Source organism: Pteropus medius, unplaced genomic scaffold (genome assembly GCF_902729225.1).
Source record: "Pteropus medius unplaced genomic scaffold, Ma_sr-lr_union100, whole genome shotgun sequence".
NCBI classification, from domain to species: Eukaryota; Metazoa; Chordata; class Mammalia; order Chiroptera; family Pteropodidae; genus Pteropus; species Pteropus medius.
Genome location: NW_024354504.1, coordinates 489,046 through 502,528, shown reverse-complemented (window position 1 = coordinate 502,528; position 13,483 = coordinate 489,046). Strand labels below are relative to the sequence as shown.

Genomic DNA, 13,483 nt, shown 5'->3' with positions numbered 1-13,483 from the left:
CGGTCCTGGGCCAGGCCCACCCGTGACAACACGACGCCCCGAGGAGCACGAATCTTTCTGGAAGCAGCATCTGTACAGACAGGCCGCCCCCACTCTGGAGTGTGAGGTGAGGAGGCAGCTTGCCAAACAGATGGGAGCCTTGTCCTTCTCCAGGTGACATCGTGGCCCACTCTTCCCCCCGGAAGAGCATCCCCAGTGCTGAGATCCTGGGGACCCCGGAATGCCCCTGGTGGGGCAGATACTGGGTGCGCAGCGGCCGTGACGGGCGGTCAGGCGGGAGCAGGGCGCCGATGAATTTTCACGCGCTGGTGCCTGTGTCGGGCACAGGCCAGGTGGAGGTGCCAGCGGTCAGGAAGCACTGTCACGTCCGTGGCGCTTGGAGCCCGGGGGGCGGCCTTGGGAACAAGACGGCAGTGGGCTCCCAGAGAAGCCGTGAGCGTCCATCCCAGGAGACCTGAGCAGGGCCGGTGGGAACCAGAGCACGAGGAGCCTCGGCCAGACGGGCGCGAGGCAGAGGGCAGAGGCCGCCCCGAGAGGGCGGGTTGGGGACCTCGGGGTGGCTCTCCCACACTGGACGCCTGCAAACATGAGGACGAAGCCAGTGACTGCTCCAGCTCCTCAAGTCCTAGGTCTGCACCGTCCACATGAGGTGCGGCCATCCGGGGCCAGCGGACTTTGGGCACACTGCCCCTTTGGCCACAGGTCATCGCAGCCGCCTGTGCAGGCGCCGGTCCCTGAGTGCTAGGGGGCGCTCACTCGGGGTGGCTGGCACAAGGCCAAGTGGTAGGTCTGGCGCCCCGCTTGGCCGGCCCCCTCCAGTGCGCACGGTCCCACTCATCGCTGCCGACCGGCCCAGCGCGGAACAGGGCAGACACCTGATGGACACGTGGAGCCCACGGCCAGTGCTTGGGGACAGCGCAGCGGTTTTATGAGGGGCCTGGGTGAGGGAGACCCCCACCTGGCCAAAGTGTGCTCAGGCCCCTCCAAGCCCTCTCCGCTCAGCCACTTCTTGCGAGTCCCCCGCCCCACACCGCCAGGTCCGGTCCCTTCACAGCCGCCCTTGCTCTGCCCGTGAGGCCCCAGCTGTCTGCTGAGGTTCAGCTCTGTTCCATGCAGAGGGCTCCTTGCCCTGCTGTGCGGGGGCGGTGAACACCTGTTCTGCGTTGTGACAAGTGTCTGGCATAATTCTTCTCTCCTTTACAGGAGCTAGAAGCCACGTTATGAACCCTACATCTGTGCCTGGGGGGCTGTGTGTCCCTGAGCCAGTCACCAGCCTCTCTGTTCTGTGCACTCAGCTCAGAGATGAGCGGCGGGGGTGACGGTGCCAGGGTCTGGAAGCCTGTGTCCTCCTGCACCACCAGGCTCAAGGACGACTGGCAGTTCCTGCCCCGCCCGACACCAGAGATCGCGCGGAGGGGACACCCCCGAGAGGACGCGCGGCCGTCCCTGAGTGTGCGTGGGCTGTGCCCTCGGAGCACGGTCTCACCGACGCAGGTCCTGCCGTCCTCGCCCAGCACGTACGGGTCTGCGCACTCGCAGCGGAAGCTGCCCCTGGTGTTCCGGCACCGGGCCGACGCGTGGCAGGGGGGGTCCGTCACGTCCTTGCACTCGTCGACATCTGTGCAGACAGTGCACGGGTCAGGACTGCCACGCCGCACACCACCCGGCCGAGTCTCCCTTGGGCAGAGCGGCCCCGCCCCCTGGGCCAGCGTGTCCCGGCCTTCCCCACCCAGGAGGAAGGGGACTGTCAACCCCGCGGTCGGGGGGCGCCTGCCGTCCCCCTCTGCTGAGGCCCATCCTCCCAGGTCACTTCCGACCACACCACTTCCCCGGCAGCACCCTGGGCACGTGACCCTCTGGCCCTGACGCTGACCCCTAAGGCACCTTCGGCTCAGCTCAAAGTCACACTCAGGCATGAGCTGTGGCAGCCTGGGACCTGCGGCAGGGCCTCAAGCAGACATGGCCGAGAGCCCCCCGGGGATCCGTCGTTCCCTTCACTGAGGGGGTCCTGCCGCATGTGGGACGGGAGGGTGTCAGCCCATCCCGGCAGACGGGTTTCGGCTCACACTCGGCACGGCTGGGCCTTGGCCTGCACCCGCCTGGGAACCACCGCCGTCCAGCTGGGCGTCGAGCGTGGTGCCCGCCTGCAGAGCGCACACGAGCATCCTGCTGGCCCCGGCCTCCTGTGCAAGCCTGACCCCCGCAGCGGCCTGGAGGCCCTGTCCCTACACAGCGTCTGCTGGCCTCTCCTTCCGGCCGGCTCCAGAAGCCAGCGGGACATCGGGGGATCTATGTCATGTTCCTAAGCACGCACGTGAATGCGACACACGCTTAAATGTCACACACACACATGTTCTCAGGTGGCCTCCGAGCGCCCGGGTCCAGGGACATGTGCCAGCCTTCACTGTGCGGCCAGGCCGGGCGCTGCCCTCTAGCCCGGGATCCAGAGATGACAGCAGTGACAACAGAAATGGCTCTGGCAAGTGGGTAGGGCCCTTCAGGTGACGGGAGCCGAGCAGACGCCAAGCTCGGAGCAGAGGGGAAGCTCCTGCGAGCCCTTTCCCATGTCCGGTGGAGAAGGGCATCCTCTGTGGGCGACTCTCACAACCCGTCTGCGCCCCACGCTGCAGAACGAGGGGGGCTGGCGGGGACGAGAGGTGCCTGGGGCCCCACACGGGTGGGGAGGTGTCCACTGGGCCTGGCCTTGTCGCCGCAGCATGAAAATCCCCGTCGTGTCTCTGGAACCTGTAGTTTCCCCTGGGATGTGGGTGGGCGGCAGTCCCGCTGTGTGCGGCCACCAGGCACCCCACTCATCCCCAACCTGGTGCCCTGAGCTCACACCCGTTCCTGTGGCTGCCGTGATGAGTGCCACAGGCTGGGGCCTTGAAGCAGGTTTCGCCGAGGCACACACAGGGCCTGGCAGAGCCCTTTCTGGCCTCGTCTCCCCCGGCTTGGTGGCAGCTTGGTGTCCCCCAGGCTGTGGCTGCCCCTCTCTGTCCTCTGTCCTCCCTCTGTGCCACCTCTTCTCATAAGGACAGGGAATCAGGGCCCCACCCGAAGACTTCACATAACATGATCGCTCCTGTGAGGGCCTTGTCCCTCTACGGTCCCATTCTCGTGTGTTGGGGGCTGGGACTTCAACACACATCTGGGGACACAACCTGCTGTTTCATTCCAGCTGTGGTCACTTTCTTCTTATCAGAAACCCAAGTAGAGAATGGTATGAGCTGTGGGCCTTCTGCGTGGCCAGGCGGCTCTCACAGGTGGACCCCAAGGGTCAGGGGACCCGTGCTGCCCAGTGTCCCTTTCCTCCCTCTCGGCGGGAGCGACTCAGCCCCTAGCCCCTAGCCCCTCACCTGCGGCTCTGCGTGGCATCGTCCACACCTGGCTGCCCAATGCCTATTCCACACAGGCGAAAGGGAGGAGCCGGAGGGAGGGGCCGGGGGCACTGAGGACGCGAGGACACAGGCCTGAAGATGCGCTGACCCGGGTGGGCACCGATGCTTCCCACGGGGGCATCTGGTTTCCTGTGAGAAACTGGCTCTGGAGCCTTTATACTACGTGTGACTTCTCTCCCTTTCCTGCCTGTCACCTGTGCAGCCCGGTTGACGTGACTGACGCTTCATCACCCGCAAAGATGTCAGCTTGGGGACGTGGTCGGCTAAGGAAGCCATGTTTGATTTCCATGCCAAAACCGTCCCCGGGGTGGCCGTCCCCAGAGATGCCTTTGGTGGGTGGCATTCCTCCTGAACTCACATCTGAAAGAGACAGTTTGGACGTGGTTAAGTGACTGACCTTTGCAGACGGGGGGCCGGGGGGCCCACCCCTGGGGGGTGCAAGCGGCTTGCTCGTGGCCTTGAAGTGCGAACCCGTGCTGGCAGGCGAACACCAGCATGCGCCTTCCCGACGCGTTGCAGAGCACGAAGTCCCCATTGTCCACTCTCTCTGGGAGGCCACACGTGTCACCTGTGCATGGTTGGGAGGTGAAGCCAGTCGGACACATGCTGTCTTTTGCCCCCTCCCAGGACTGTCCCCACCCCGGACCTCACCAGGACTCCAGGTCCCATGCGTCCCTGTCCGATGCGCGGACAAAGCGGCTCCGCTGCCGGTGTGGACCGTCCACTGCACACGGCACAGCCGAGTTCTCCCTGCTCAGCTCCACCCTCTACCCAGCGCCCCGCTCCGAAGGCCCAGCAGTGCCTTGCGTGGCTCGTCACCCCGCTTGGAGGCCCGTCTGTGGCCGGTGACCCTGGACACCTTCAGGCTGATCGCTGGCTCCCACCCTGCCCGCCGCCTTCCATCCGAGGGCCTGGACGAGGACTGCCTCCCAGATACCGCGCGGCACCCGGTGTCTTGGCTTTAAGGGTGATCCGTACAGGTGGCACTCATGGAGAAACCCGGACTCACGTCCTCTTCCTGAGTCCCCTCCTCCACCCCCACTGCCTTCCGCTCACACTGGACGTGGCCACGGCAGGGCTGGTAACCTGCGTTCGGCCCGCCCTCTGCTCATGAAGGACCCCGCCAGCCCCCACAAGGCTTCTCCTCTGGTCAGCCCTGCGGCTCACCCTCCAGGATGTCACTGGGTTCCACTCCTAGACCCTCTGACGGCTCCCACTGCCACCAGCTGGGGGCCAAGCCACCGTCTCTCTTCAAGGGCCTATCACAGCAGCTCCCCCGGTTCTGCCCGTGCTTGTACCAGCCCTGCCCACGTGTGCTCCCAGCTAGTAGCCGAGGGTCCCCCAAAAGGAGCAGCAGACATGGGTCTCCTCCTGGAACCCCACAGGCTGCGCCCTGCTCTGAGGGAAAGGGCCCCCCAGGGCCGAGGCCGGCTCACCTTCTGGTCCCCTCATGTCCTGTCACCCTCACAGAGCCCCTGGGTGGTGGGTGCTCCCCCCAAGGGGATACTCTCCAACTCGTGGAGCTCCCCACCCATCACACCATGATGCCCCCACATTCCATGGGGACAGGGTGCGCATTCAGACTGTTGCTTATTTGCCAGCTATCTCCCTATGCAGTGTCGTCAGTGCTGTGTGTGCGAGTGTGTGTGAGCGTACGCGTGAGCGTGCCTGTGTGCATGTACGTGTGTCTGTGTGTGTATTTATCCCTACAAACGTGTCCCTGGCACCTGGAAATGGGCCTGTCACATAGGAGGTGGCAATGAGTCCACCCTAAGCTTCTGCTTGGGGCCAGAGCGGCATTGTCCCCCAGGACAGAGCAGGTGGGCGGGTCGTGCTGAGTGTGACTGAGACTGTGACAGGCGTGTGCAGCGCGGCACTGCAGTGGAAGGCCTGGCAGTCTAGGCTGCCGCCTGCTAGCAGAGGGATCCGGAGGTCGTGATGTGACGGCTGCAGCCTCCGCTCTGCTGGAGTGACCCTCGGCCCAGCCTCGCGCTCCTCCCAGGGCCCCATGTTCTGCGACCAAGCGGCGGCCACTCAACGCGATCCTGAAAGTGTGTCACCCAACTTACTACCCCCCTCCCTTTCCCTGCCGGGACAGTAGCGAGCCCGTAGTTTTCTTGGGTTGTCACAGCTCAGTGGGGCCACTGACGCCTGGCGGTAGACACCGAGCTGGCACCGCATCCTACGGAGCACAGCACAGGCCCGAAACACTGGGACCCCGGGTCGCCGCCGTGCCCCAAGCCCTCGCCGGGCACTGCACAGCGCACAGGACGGCGCCTTCTACAGGGAGGGCCGAGGCTGGGACAAGCCCTCCCGACCGTGGGGACGCCAGGCTCCGTCTCCTGTTACTTTCTCCAAACACAGCGACTGGAGGCCGCTGCCTTGAGAAACTATGCTCCGGGGTGGAATCCACAGGGGCGACATACGGTGACGAGGGCTCAGTTACCTGGGGGTGCGGCCTCCTTCCACGCTTCCAGGTCCAGGCCCGGGATGTCCTCACACGCCTCGAAGTCCCGGGGGAATTTCCCAAGCCGGAAGGCGTCGGCGGGCACGCGGGCAAGGCCGGTGTTGTCGCAGACGACCCGAGACAGAGAGTGCCTCCCCAGCTCCCGCCGCTGCGCCTCGGAGAACACGCCGCCGTTTTCCCACCAGAACCTCCGAAAGCGAGCACAGAGGGCCGGTGGCGCGAGCGCCGCCTTCCGCGTCGCTGCCCTCCCGCATCCCAGAGCTCTTCAAACCACACGAGCTTGGCGACGACGCGGTCCGCAGCCAGGGGCACCGCGTTACTGGCCCCGGGCACCTCAACCGCCTGGAACGCTGCGGCTGGGAAAGTAACGATCCAGCCGTGCGGGGCGGGGTGAGCTCGCGTGCCCCTCTCGAAGGGGCGTGAACACGCCAGAAGAAATCTGACTCGGGCACAGGGACCACGAAAAGGAGCGCACTGGGCGTGTCGGGCTTGCTTAGAGAGCGAGCTTTTCCCGTGCTCATCCACACCGCTCGCTCCCTCTTCACTCGTCCTGGGCAGCTGCATGCGGACGCTGGGGCTGGATGTGGGGCGTGGGGGCTCCCCATTCCCCTCGGGAGCCCTCCGCTGGGGCTGGGGGTTGAGGGCCGAGGAGGTGGGGGACAACGCCTGGTCAGAACCCACTGGCCCCGCGCCCAGCCAGCCTCCGCCTCCCCAGGCCCCGCGGACACAGCCAGAGCGTCTGAGGACAGGTGGTGTCCCCGGGCGTCTGAAATGTGATTTGTTCCTCGCACGATGCCTGCTTCTCCATGTAACCACGTGACGCAGCAAAGCCAGCGAGCGCTCAGGCATCAACGTGCTGAGAACAGAGTGCGCTGTGCTCATCTCACGGTTATAACAACCACTTCCCAGGGAGACGACATGCCAGGGCCACACGAGCGGGACCGATGGGGCCGGTGCTGCCACAGGAACCATGTGGCACACCACGTCCTGTGTAGGCCTTAGGTGCAACTGGTCACAGGTACCTACCGGTCCCCGTCCCTCAGGGCCTTCATTTGCCTCCCAATGATGCATGCGAACAGAGGCCCTGTCCGGGCCCCGGGGAGGAAGCCCTCGGCCAGGCCGCCCAGCCAGACGTCGATGTTGTTAGGATGCTTGTACAAGTCCCTCATCCTGCCGGCTGCGTCCCCGCTGGCCATGGCACTGCTCAGGGTGGCCCAAGTCTGCAGTCTGGGCAGGCCGCAGAACTCTCTCCACTCGTTGTAACCTGCACAGGGCGCAGGGGCCACGGGCTCCGTCATGGGGCCTGAGTCTGCCCCCATCTATACCACTCCTGCTTCGCCCACTCAACGTCGTGGCTACAGCCATAAAGTCTCGTCCCTAAGTGCCAACTACAGAGAAAGTGGGCCATCACCCTGCCCTGTGGACGGAGTGGGGGGCGGACAGTCCAGACATCAGGGTCTCACAAAAAGTCCGGTCGCAAACAAGCGGGAGAGCAGCAGGGTGGCTCCAAAACCCGCCTGGGTCACATCACCTGCACCTGCACTTGGTTCTCGTCCCTACTGAGGGGCAGAGAGGCCGTCACCCACCCTGTTCACAGTACCGTGAGAACGCACACGCACGCACACACGTACACACACATATGTGCCTATGCATATGCACACGCACGCACAAATGCACACATATGTGTACGGTGCACCCATACACACATATACACACATATGCACAGGCAGACACGTGCACAGACACACATGCACAGACATGTGCACACGTGCACAGGCACATGCACATGTGCAGATATAACACACAACACACATGCGCACATGCGCACATGTAAGCACACGTACATATGCAGATACACATGCGCATACGGACACATACACAATATGCATGCGTGCAGATACACGCACGTGCACAAACGCATGCATGCACGCACACACACACACACACGCACATAGGAAAGGTCGTAAATGGCTGCATCAGCCTGACCAACCCGTGTCCCCGTCCTCTCTGTTGCCAGGTGAGCCCCACGCCTGGCCCTGGTCCCCGCTTCCCCCAGGACCTGGAAGGGGCTCCCGTCCCTGGTCAGCCGTCCTTGCCGCCGCAGCACCCCCTCCTCACACCGCCGTGTCCCCTCACCCCGCCCATCCGGTCTGAGCACCGCCCCTTCCCGCAGCCTCCGCCCCAAGGCCAGGTGGCGCGGCCCTCCCTCCGCGCGCCCCACACGGGTGCAGGCCGAGTCCTCCACTAGCGCCCCCCACTCCCTGCTCATTCGTTCTGCCCTCTGCGGCCCTTCCGCTGACGCTGTGTGTCCCTCCCAGCACCGCACACAGTGCAGTCACGGCTAGGCTAGTCCTCGGGGATGCGGGGGCACTCGTGAGACAGGGCGTCGGGGCGCGGGCACGCTCCCTGCTCCCATGAAGCAGCCCAGCGGAAATCGGCAGCGGTTTTCCAGTTCGACTCGCGGGGGTGGGGGTGTTGGGGGGCAGCGCACATCAGTGACAGAGGCGTGCAGAGCCAAGCGGGGGCCCTCCAGGTACGAGGAAGAAGGCAGCTCGGGAAAGCGTGCATCGGAGTGAAAGCCAAGCTCTCGGGAACTGCTGGCAGATGCCGGCGGGACTGGGAACGGCGGGGCCCACGGCTGTCGTTCACACCACAGCGTGTGCACGCGCTGTCCACGCGTCACGGCCCCACAGCCCAGGTCACCCAGAACTACCAGGAAGCCGCCCGCCTCCACTCAACACCTGCCGTGGGTAGGGGGCTCTTACGACTTGTGTCCTGTTCCCTAAGGGCCACCCGCCCGCTCTCGAGGCCTGGGCAAGCGGCTGCCTCCCTCACGGCGATGCCTGCCTCCCAGCTGCCGCCACAGTCCGTGCCGTGACCCACTTCTGGCCCAAGCATCACCCTCAAATGTCCCACGATCCAGTGAGTGACAGCACAGAAGCACGAACGGCTGACGTGGATAACGCTCCCAGCACCCGCCCCAGGGCGCGGGGGACACCTCCGCTTCTTCACTGCGCGTTTGTGGGAAAAACGCATTATTTTCAGGATGGTTAAAACTCAAAATACTGAGCAAAACAAAGTTTCAAAATTCACAGGTGGGGGTGTTTCTACAGTAGTATAAACCAGCTTTAAGCGATTTTAAATAGTAAAAATAATAAAAATCTCTCACTTCCTGTGGGAGGTTGGAACACTTCATTCTACATAGGAAACCACGTGGTCTCCTTCCCCGCTGCTGAGAGGGGCGCGGCCATGCCCGTCTCCAGCTCTGGAGGGGAGGGTGTGGGAACGGATAGGGCCGCAGCCGCAGGGTGCCGAAGGCGGGGCTGCCGCAGAGGCCGCCTCGTGAGACAGCGGCAGGGAAGGACGGGGATTCCTTTGCGGAATCCACTCTGCGGCCTGAGAGGTAAACGAGCCGCTCTCACGGTGTGCGGGGTCGCGTGCTTATCCTCAGGACGTGCGTCTCGGCGAGCTCATGACCTGAGAGCCTCAGAGCTGAGCATCCGTCACACGCGTGGACGCGTCCATCGTCCACTTGCTGGACGAGAACTGGGCCCTGCCCGAACTCGTCCTCCAGGCTCCTTAGTGATTTTTTAGGTGAAGCGGATTCAGCCTCTCGGGGTTTGGGGGCTGGGGAGCTCACGCCTACGGGAGGTTTGGGGGCCCTGGGCAGGGCGGGACTGGTTCCCGAGGTGGGGCTGTGTGAGCCACCACACACACCAGCGGAGCCCACATCACGTGAGGGGTCCCTGCCCTGCAGGGCTCACGGCGCCCGCGAGGGAAGCAGGTCTGCGCACAAAACCTGGAATCAGGCGCTGAGCCTCGGGCAGGCACTAAAGCTTGACCAGACGGCTGGACTCTGAGGCCCAAGGACAGGCGGCCTCACGGGGGAGGGCTATGGACGGGAGGTCGGGGGGTGGGAGGCAGGAGCGGGAGGACACGGACCTGGCCTAAGGAGAGGATCTCTGCTCACAACGGTGGCAGGACCCTGGGCCAGCCGGTTAGCAACAGCCTGAGGCAGCGGGGCCAGGTGTGCAGGGCTCAGGTCAGGACGTGAGGGACAGACAGGGGTGGACTCTGACCACCTGCGCGGTCTGCCCAGGACGCTGCACCTCCCCCGCCCCCACGATGCTCGCCCTAAGCCTCCGACAGAAGGGGCGGTGGCCACAGGCAGGTGGCTCCTGTGACAGTGGGGTGGGCGGCGGTGGGGAGGCCCGCGGCGCAGCTGACCTGGAAGCCCGTGGTCTCGGCCTCTCTGCAGGTTCAGCGACGCCAGGTCGAAGGTGCCAGGGCCCGGCGGCACGAAGAGCCTCTCGGTCAGCGCCTGGTTCATCAGCTGCCCCCACACCTGCAGCTTGGCCGGCCGCGCCAGAAGGCCCCTCACCACGGGGTCCAGGCCGCCTGGAAAACACCCGGACCATGGCCAGCCTCCTCCCTGCTCCCAAGGACGCATGGCCCCACACTGTGCACCAGGCTTGTCCCTAACGAAGAGGTGGTGGCCATCGAACGCCAGGTTCCTGCTGAGGCGGGGAGGAACTCCACAGGGGGGGGAGCCCGGGCGACCACCTCCCCTCCCTCCGGCCCGCGCCCAGTGGAGCCTGCCGCCATGGGCTGGAAGCTTCGGGGCACAAAGAGGGGACACCAGGAAGGGGGGAGGAGGAGCGAATTGGAACAGTTCTCCTGAACAACCGGCTCTCGAATGCGACCCGGCTGTCTCACTCTAAAGCTACGTGGTGCTGAGGGCGGCCGGGGGACGACACAATGACACAGGGGCACCGTTTACGATGTGCGGCATGAATGGTGACTTCTGCCCAGCAGGCGGAGGCCAGCGCACCTGCTACTCTCCAGGGACACCGAAGGTGTGAGGGGAAAGCGTTTCCGTCGCTTGACTCGGGCTTCTACAGGGTCTGAACACATTTACTCCCCCATAAACACTGACACCTGCCGTGTCTGGCCAGCTGCGTGTGAGGTCAGGGCGGCCAGGCGCCTCCCTGGGGAGGGAGGGACAACAGGGTGGCAGGCGCACCTTCCTTGAGGAGCCTCCAGGGGCTGAAGAAGGCATCCTGCAGTGACAGCAGGGGCAGGCCGGGCTGCTCCTGGAAGCTGGCGTCCAGCCGCCTCACCAGTGGGTGGATCGTGGTGTGGCCAAAGCGGAAGGCGGCCGTGGAGAACACGTTGGACACTGTGGGGTCCACGGTGGGGTCATAGCCCTTGTAGGGGCCCACATGCTGCCCGAAGGCCTCAGGGCCCAGGATGCTGGGGACGTAGTCCCGCAACGTGATGATCTGCGAGGGAGAGGAGCACAGAGCTGCTGAGCAGGGGGCGTGGCAGCAGAGCCAGGTGCCAGCCCGGGGCGGGGAGGGAGGCCCCGGGTGCAGAGCTGGCCCCTTTCCTCGGTCTGAATTGTCCGTCAACTACTCGCTCTCTGTCAGAACCACAGAAATACGGTGATCATGGGGCCATTGGGGGTTTCAACAGGGACCAAACTCGCGCCGTGGGTTATAGACGAGCCTAAACTCCCACTTCCTGTCCTGTCCTGTGAAGACACGTGGCATCATCTGGAAGGAGGACAGACAGTGCCTTTGTCCTCAGGTGACAGAGCAGGAAGGGCAGGAAGACAGCGCGCTGGTTCGAGCAGGCGACTGCACAGCTGCCGGCTGTGTCAGTGACCTTGGATCGAACTTCCCAGAGAGGGCTCTGCTTTTTAGTGGATTTTCATGGCTTCTACGTACGGGCTAACTACAGAGCCTTGTCCTCAGACGCTGATGGGGCTGCTGGGGGCCGGGGTGGCTCCTGACAAGGAAGGCACTCGGGATACACGTGGCCCTGGGCCTGGCCAGCACAGACCCACTGCCTGAAGGTGACAGACAGTGACAGCGGCTCCCTCCCCATGAGCAGCTAACACCTGATGCTGCAAGCTCTTCACGGGATAAACTGAAGACTGGCAGAGCTGAGTGTCCCGTGGATGGTGACTCCTGATGCCATCACTGGCCTAGCGACGTCCACGTGAGGCCTGGTCCCAGGGGACCACTGTACCAGAGTCCTGCTTTGCATTTAACAGCATTTTTTCAGCATCGACTTGGTTTAGAACTTAAAGAGAACATTTTGGTCAGTGAGTTGCATCTGAGAGGCGTGACCAGGGGGCATGCTCGCGTGGCCCAGCGTGTCAGGTCAAGGGTCAGGGAGATGAGCTGCCAGCATCCCGGGGCGTTTAAGTCACAGGATTTGCATGCTTGTGACGCGTTCCATTTGGACGACGAGATGCGTCTTCTCAGTGTGATGTGGTGCTTTGTAGGAGCGTGGAGGAAGTAGCGGGGCCTGGAGCATGGCAGCTGTCCCCACTGGCGGGCAGGCGACACCTGGACAGACATGAGTGACAGGCCCCATGTGGGGTTTCTCGGCTGATGAGAGGGAAGCCCCCAGGCCCTCCATCAGCGTCCGAGGTACTTGCAACTTCACTCGCAGGAACGGCCCCTCAAGCCCAGGTGCAAACGTGGCAGGGGGCCTCAGGTGAGCATGGCCTGGCTCCAGCACGGGGGCGACCACTGCCTTTCACTCATGTTCTTCTGTGGCGTCTCCTCCCCACAGCAGACGGGGACCGGCCTCCCTCTGCCGCACCAGGGGACAGGCGACAACTGTAAATCCAAGTATAAAGGTTTTGATGACGCCTCTTCCCTTTCTCCTTACCCGAAGTTCAGCTGGTGCTCCCCAGGGTGGCAGCACGCACGGTGGCACCGGAATCCTGAAAGCACGTGCCGCCACACGCCTCTCGTGCCCGAAGGGCTGCTACGGAGCAAACCGAGTCCCCTCGCCAGGCACGTGCCGTGTCCCTGCTTCTCCACTACTTCCTCACGACCTGGTCTGAGGAGCAACTATGATGCCGCTGAAACGTCTGTGACTGTCCCGTGGAAGGCAGTGCCACTTCTGGCCAGCGGCCATGAGCATGAGTGCCCCGGTGCCCTGCGGGGCTTCCATGCAGCTCCTCTTAACATGCTCTGGCGTGTCCTCGCTCGGTCACGTAGGTGGGGTTTCAGGTACCCGCCTCTCGGCTCCTCTCCTGAAGGCGGTGGCGCCTGCTCCCTTCTCCCTGCTGCTGCCCGTCTGGCCTGGCTCGCCCGGCCTCTGGCTCCACAGTTGCCACAGACACTGCCAGGCCTGGCAACTGGACCTCTGTGCCCTTCATGGCCTGTGTCCCAGGGGACAGGCATCAACTGTGCCTGAAGGATGGCCAAGCAGCGGCCCCTACCCAAGGGACCCGGGATGGGCCATGTGTGTCCTGTGTCCCGCGCTGGTCTCCTGAGGGGCTGCTGCCCCCAGGTTTGGGAGGTCAGATGGTGTCTGGTGAGCGACTTGATTTTTACTTAAACCGAGACGAGGATCCCGGTCGTGTTTTATGGCCGTCTTCCGGGTTTGCTCCAATCTCCCCAGCAGATTCCCACGGTCACCTTCCTTTTGGCGATGTCACTGATCCCGTCTGCCCCCACCTCTCCAGGGACGGCTCAGGTCAGGGACGAAGCTCAGTGAGAAAACTGGCCCAGCCAGACTTTGCTGGTGTCAGGCGCCTGCCTTCCACGCCAGCTCCTGCACCCACCCCCGACACAGACACACACACACCACACAC

At 64.1% G+C, this 13,483-nt stretch overlaps 1 protein-coding gene across 1 annotated transcript in view; it reads right to left on the bottom strand.

Annotated features, from left to right (window-relative positions):
* Nucleotides 1-269: 269 nt before the first annotated feature.
* TPO (thyroid peroxidase) overlaps nt 270-13,483 on the bottom strand; it is a 28,405-nt gene continuing 15,191 nt past the window's right edge. Inside the window, exons 8-14 of the mRNA XM_039855035.1 lie at nt 10,889-11,147; nt 10,093-10,263; nt 6,892-7,129; nt 5,845-6,053; nt 3,796-3,966; nt 1,271-1,618; nt 270-454 (exon numbers count right to left, since the gene is read on the bottom strand). Coding sequence (XP_039710969.1) covers nt 270-454; nt 1,271-1,618; nt 3,796-3,966; nt 5,845-6,053; nt 6,892-7,129; nt 10,093-10,263; nt 10,889-11,147 — 1,581 coding nt within the window. The remainder of the gene's footprint in view (nt 455-1,270; nt 1,619-3,795; nt 3,967-5,844; nt 6,054-6,891; nt 7,130-10,092; nt 10,264-10,888; nt 11,148-13,483) is intronic.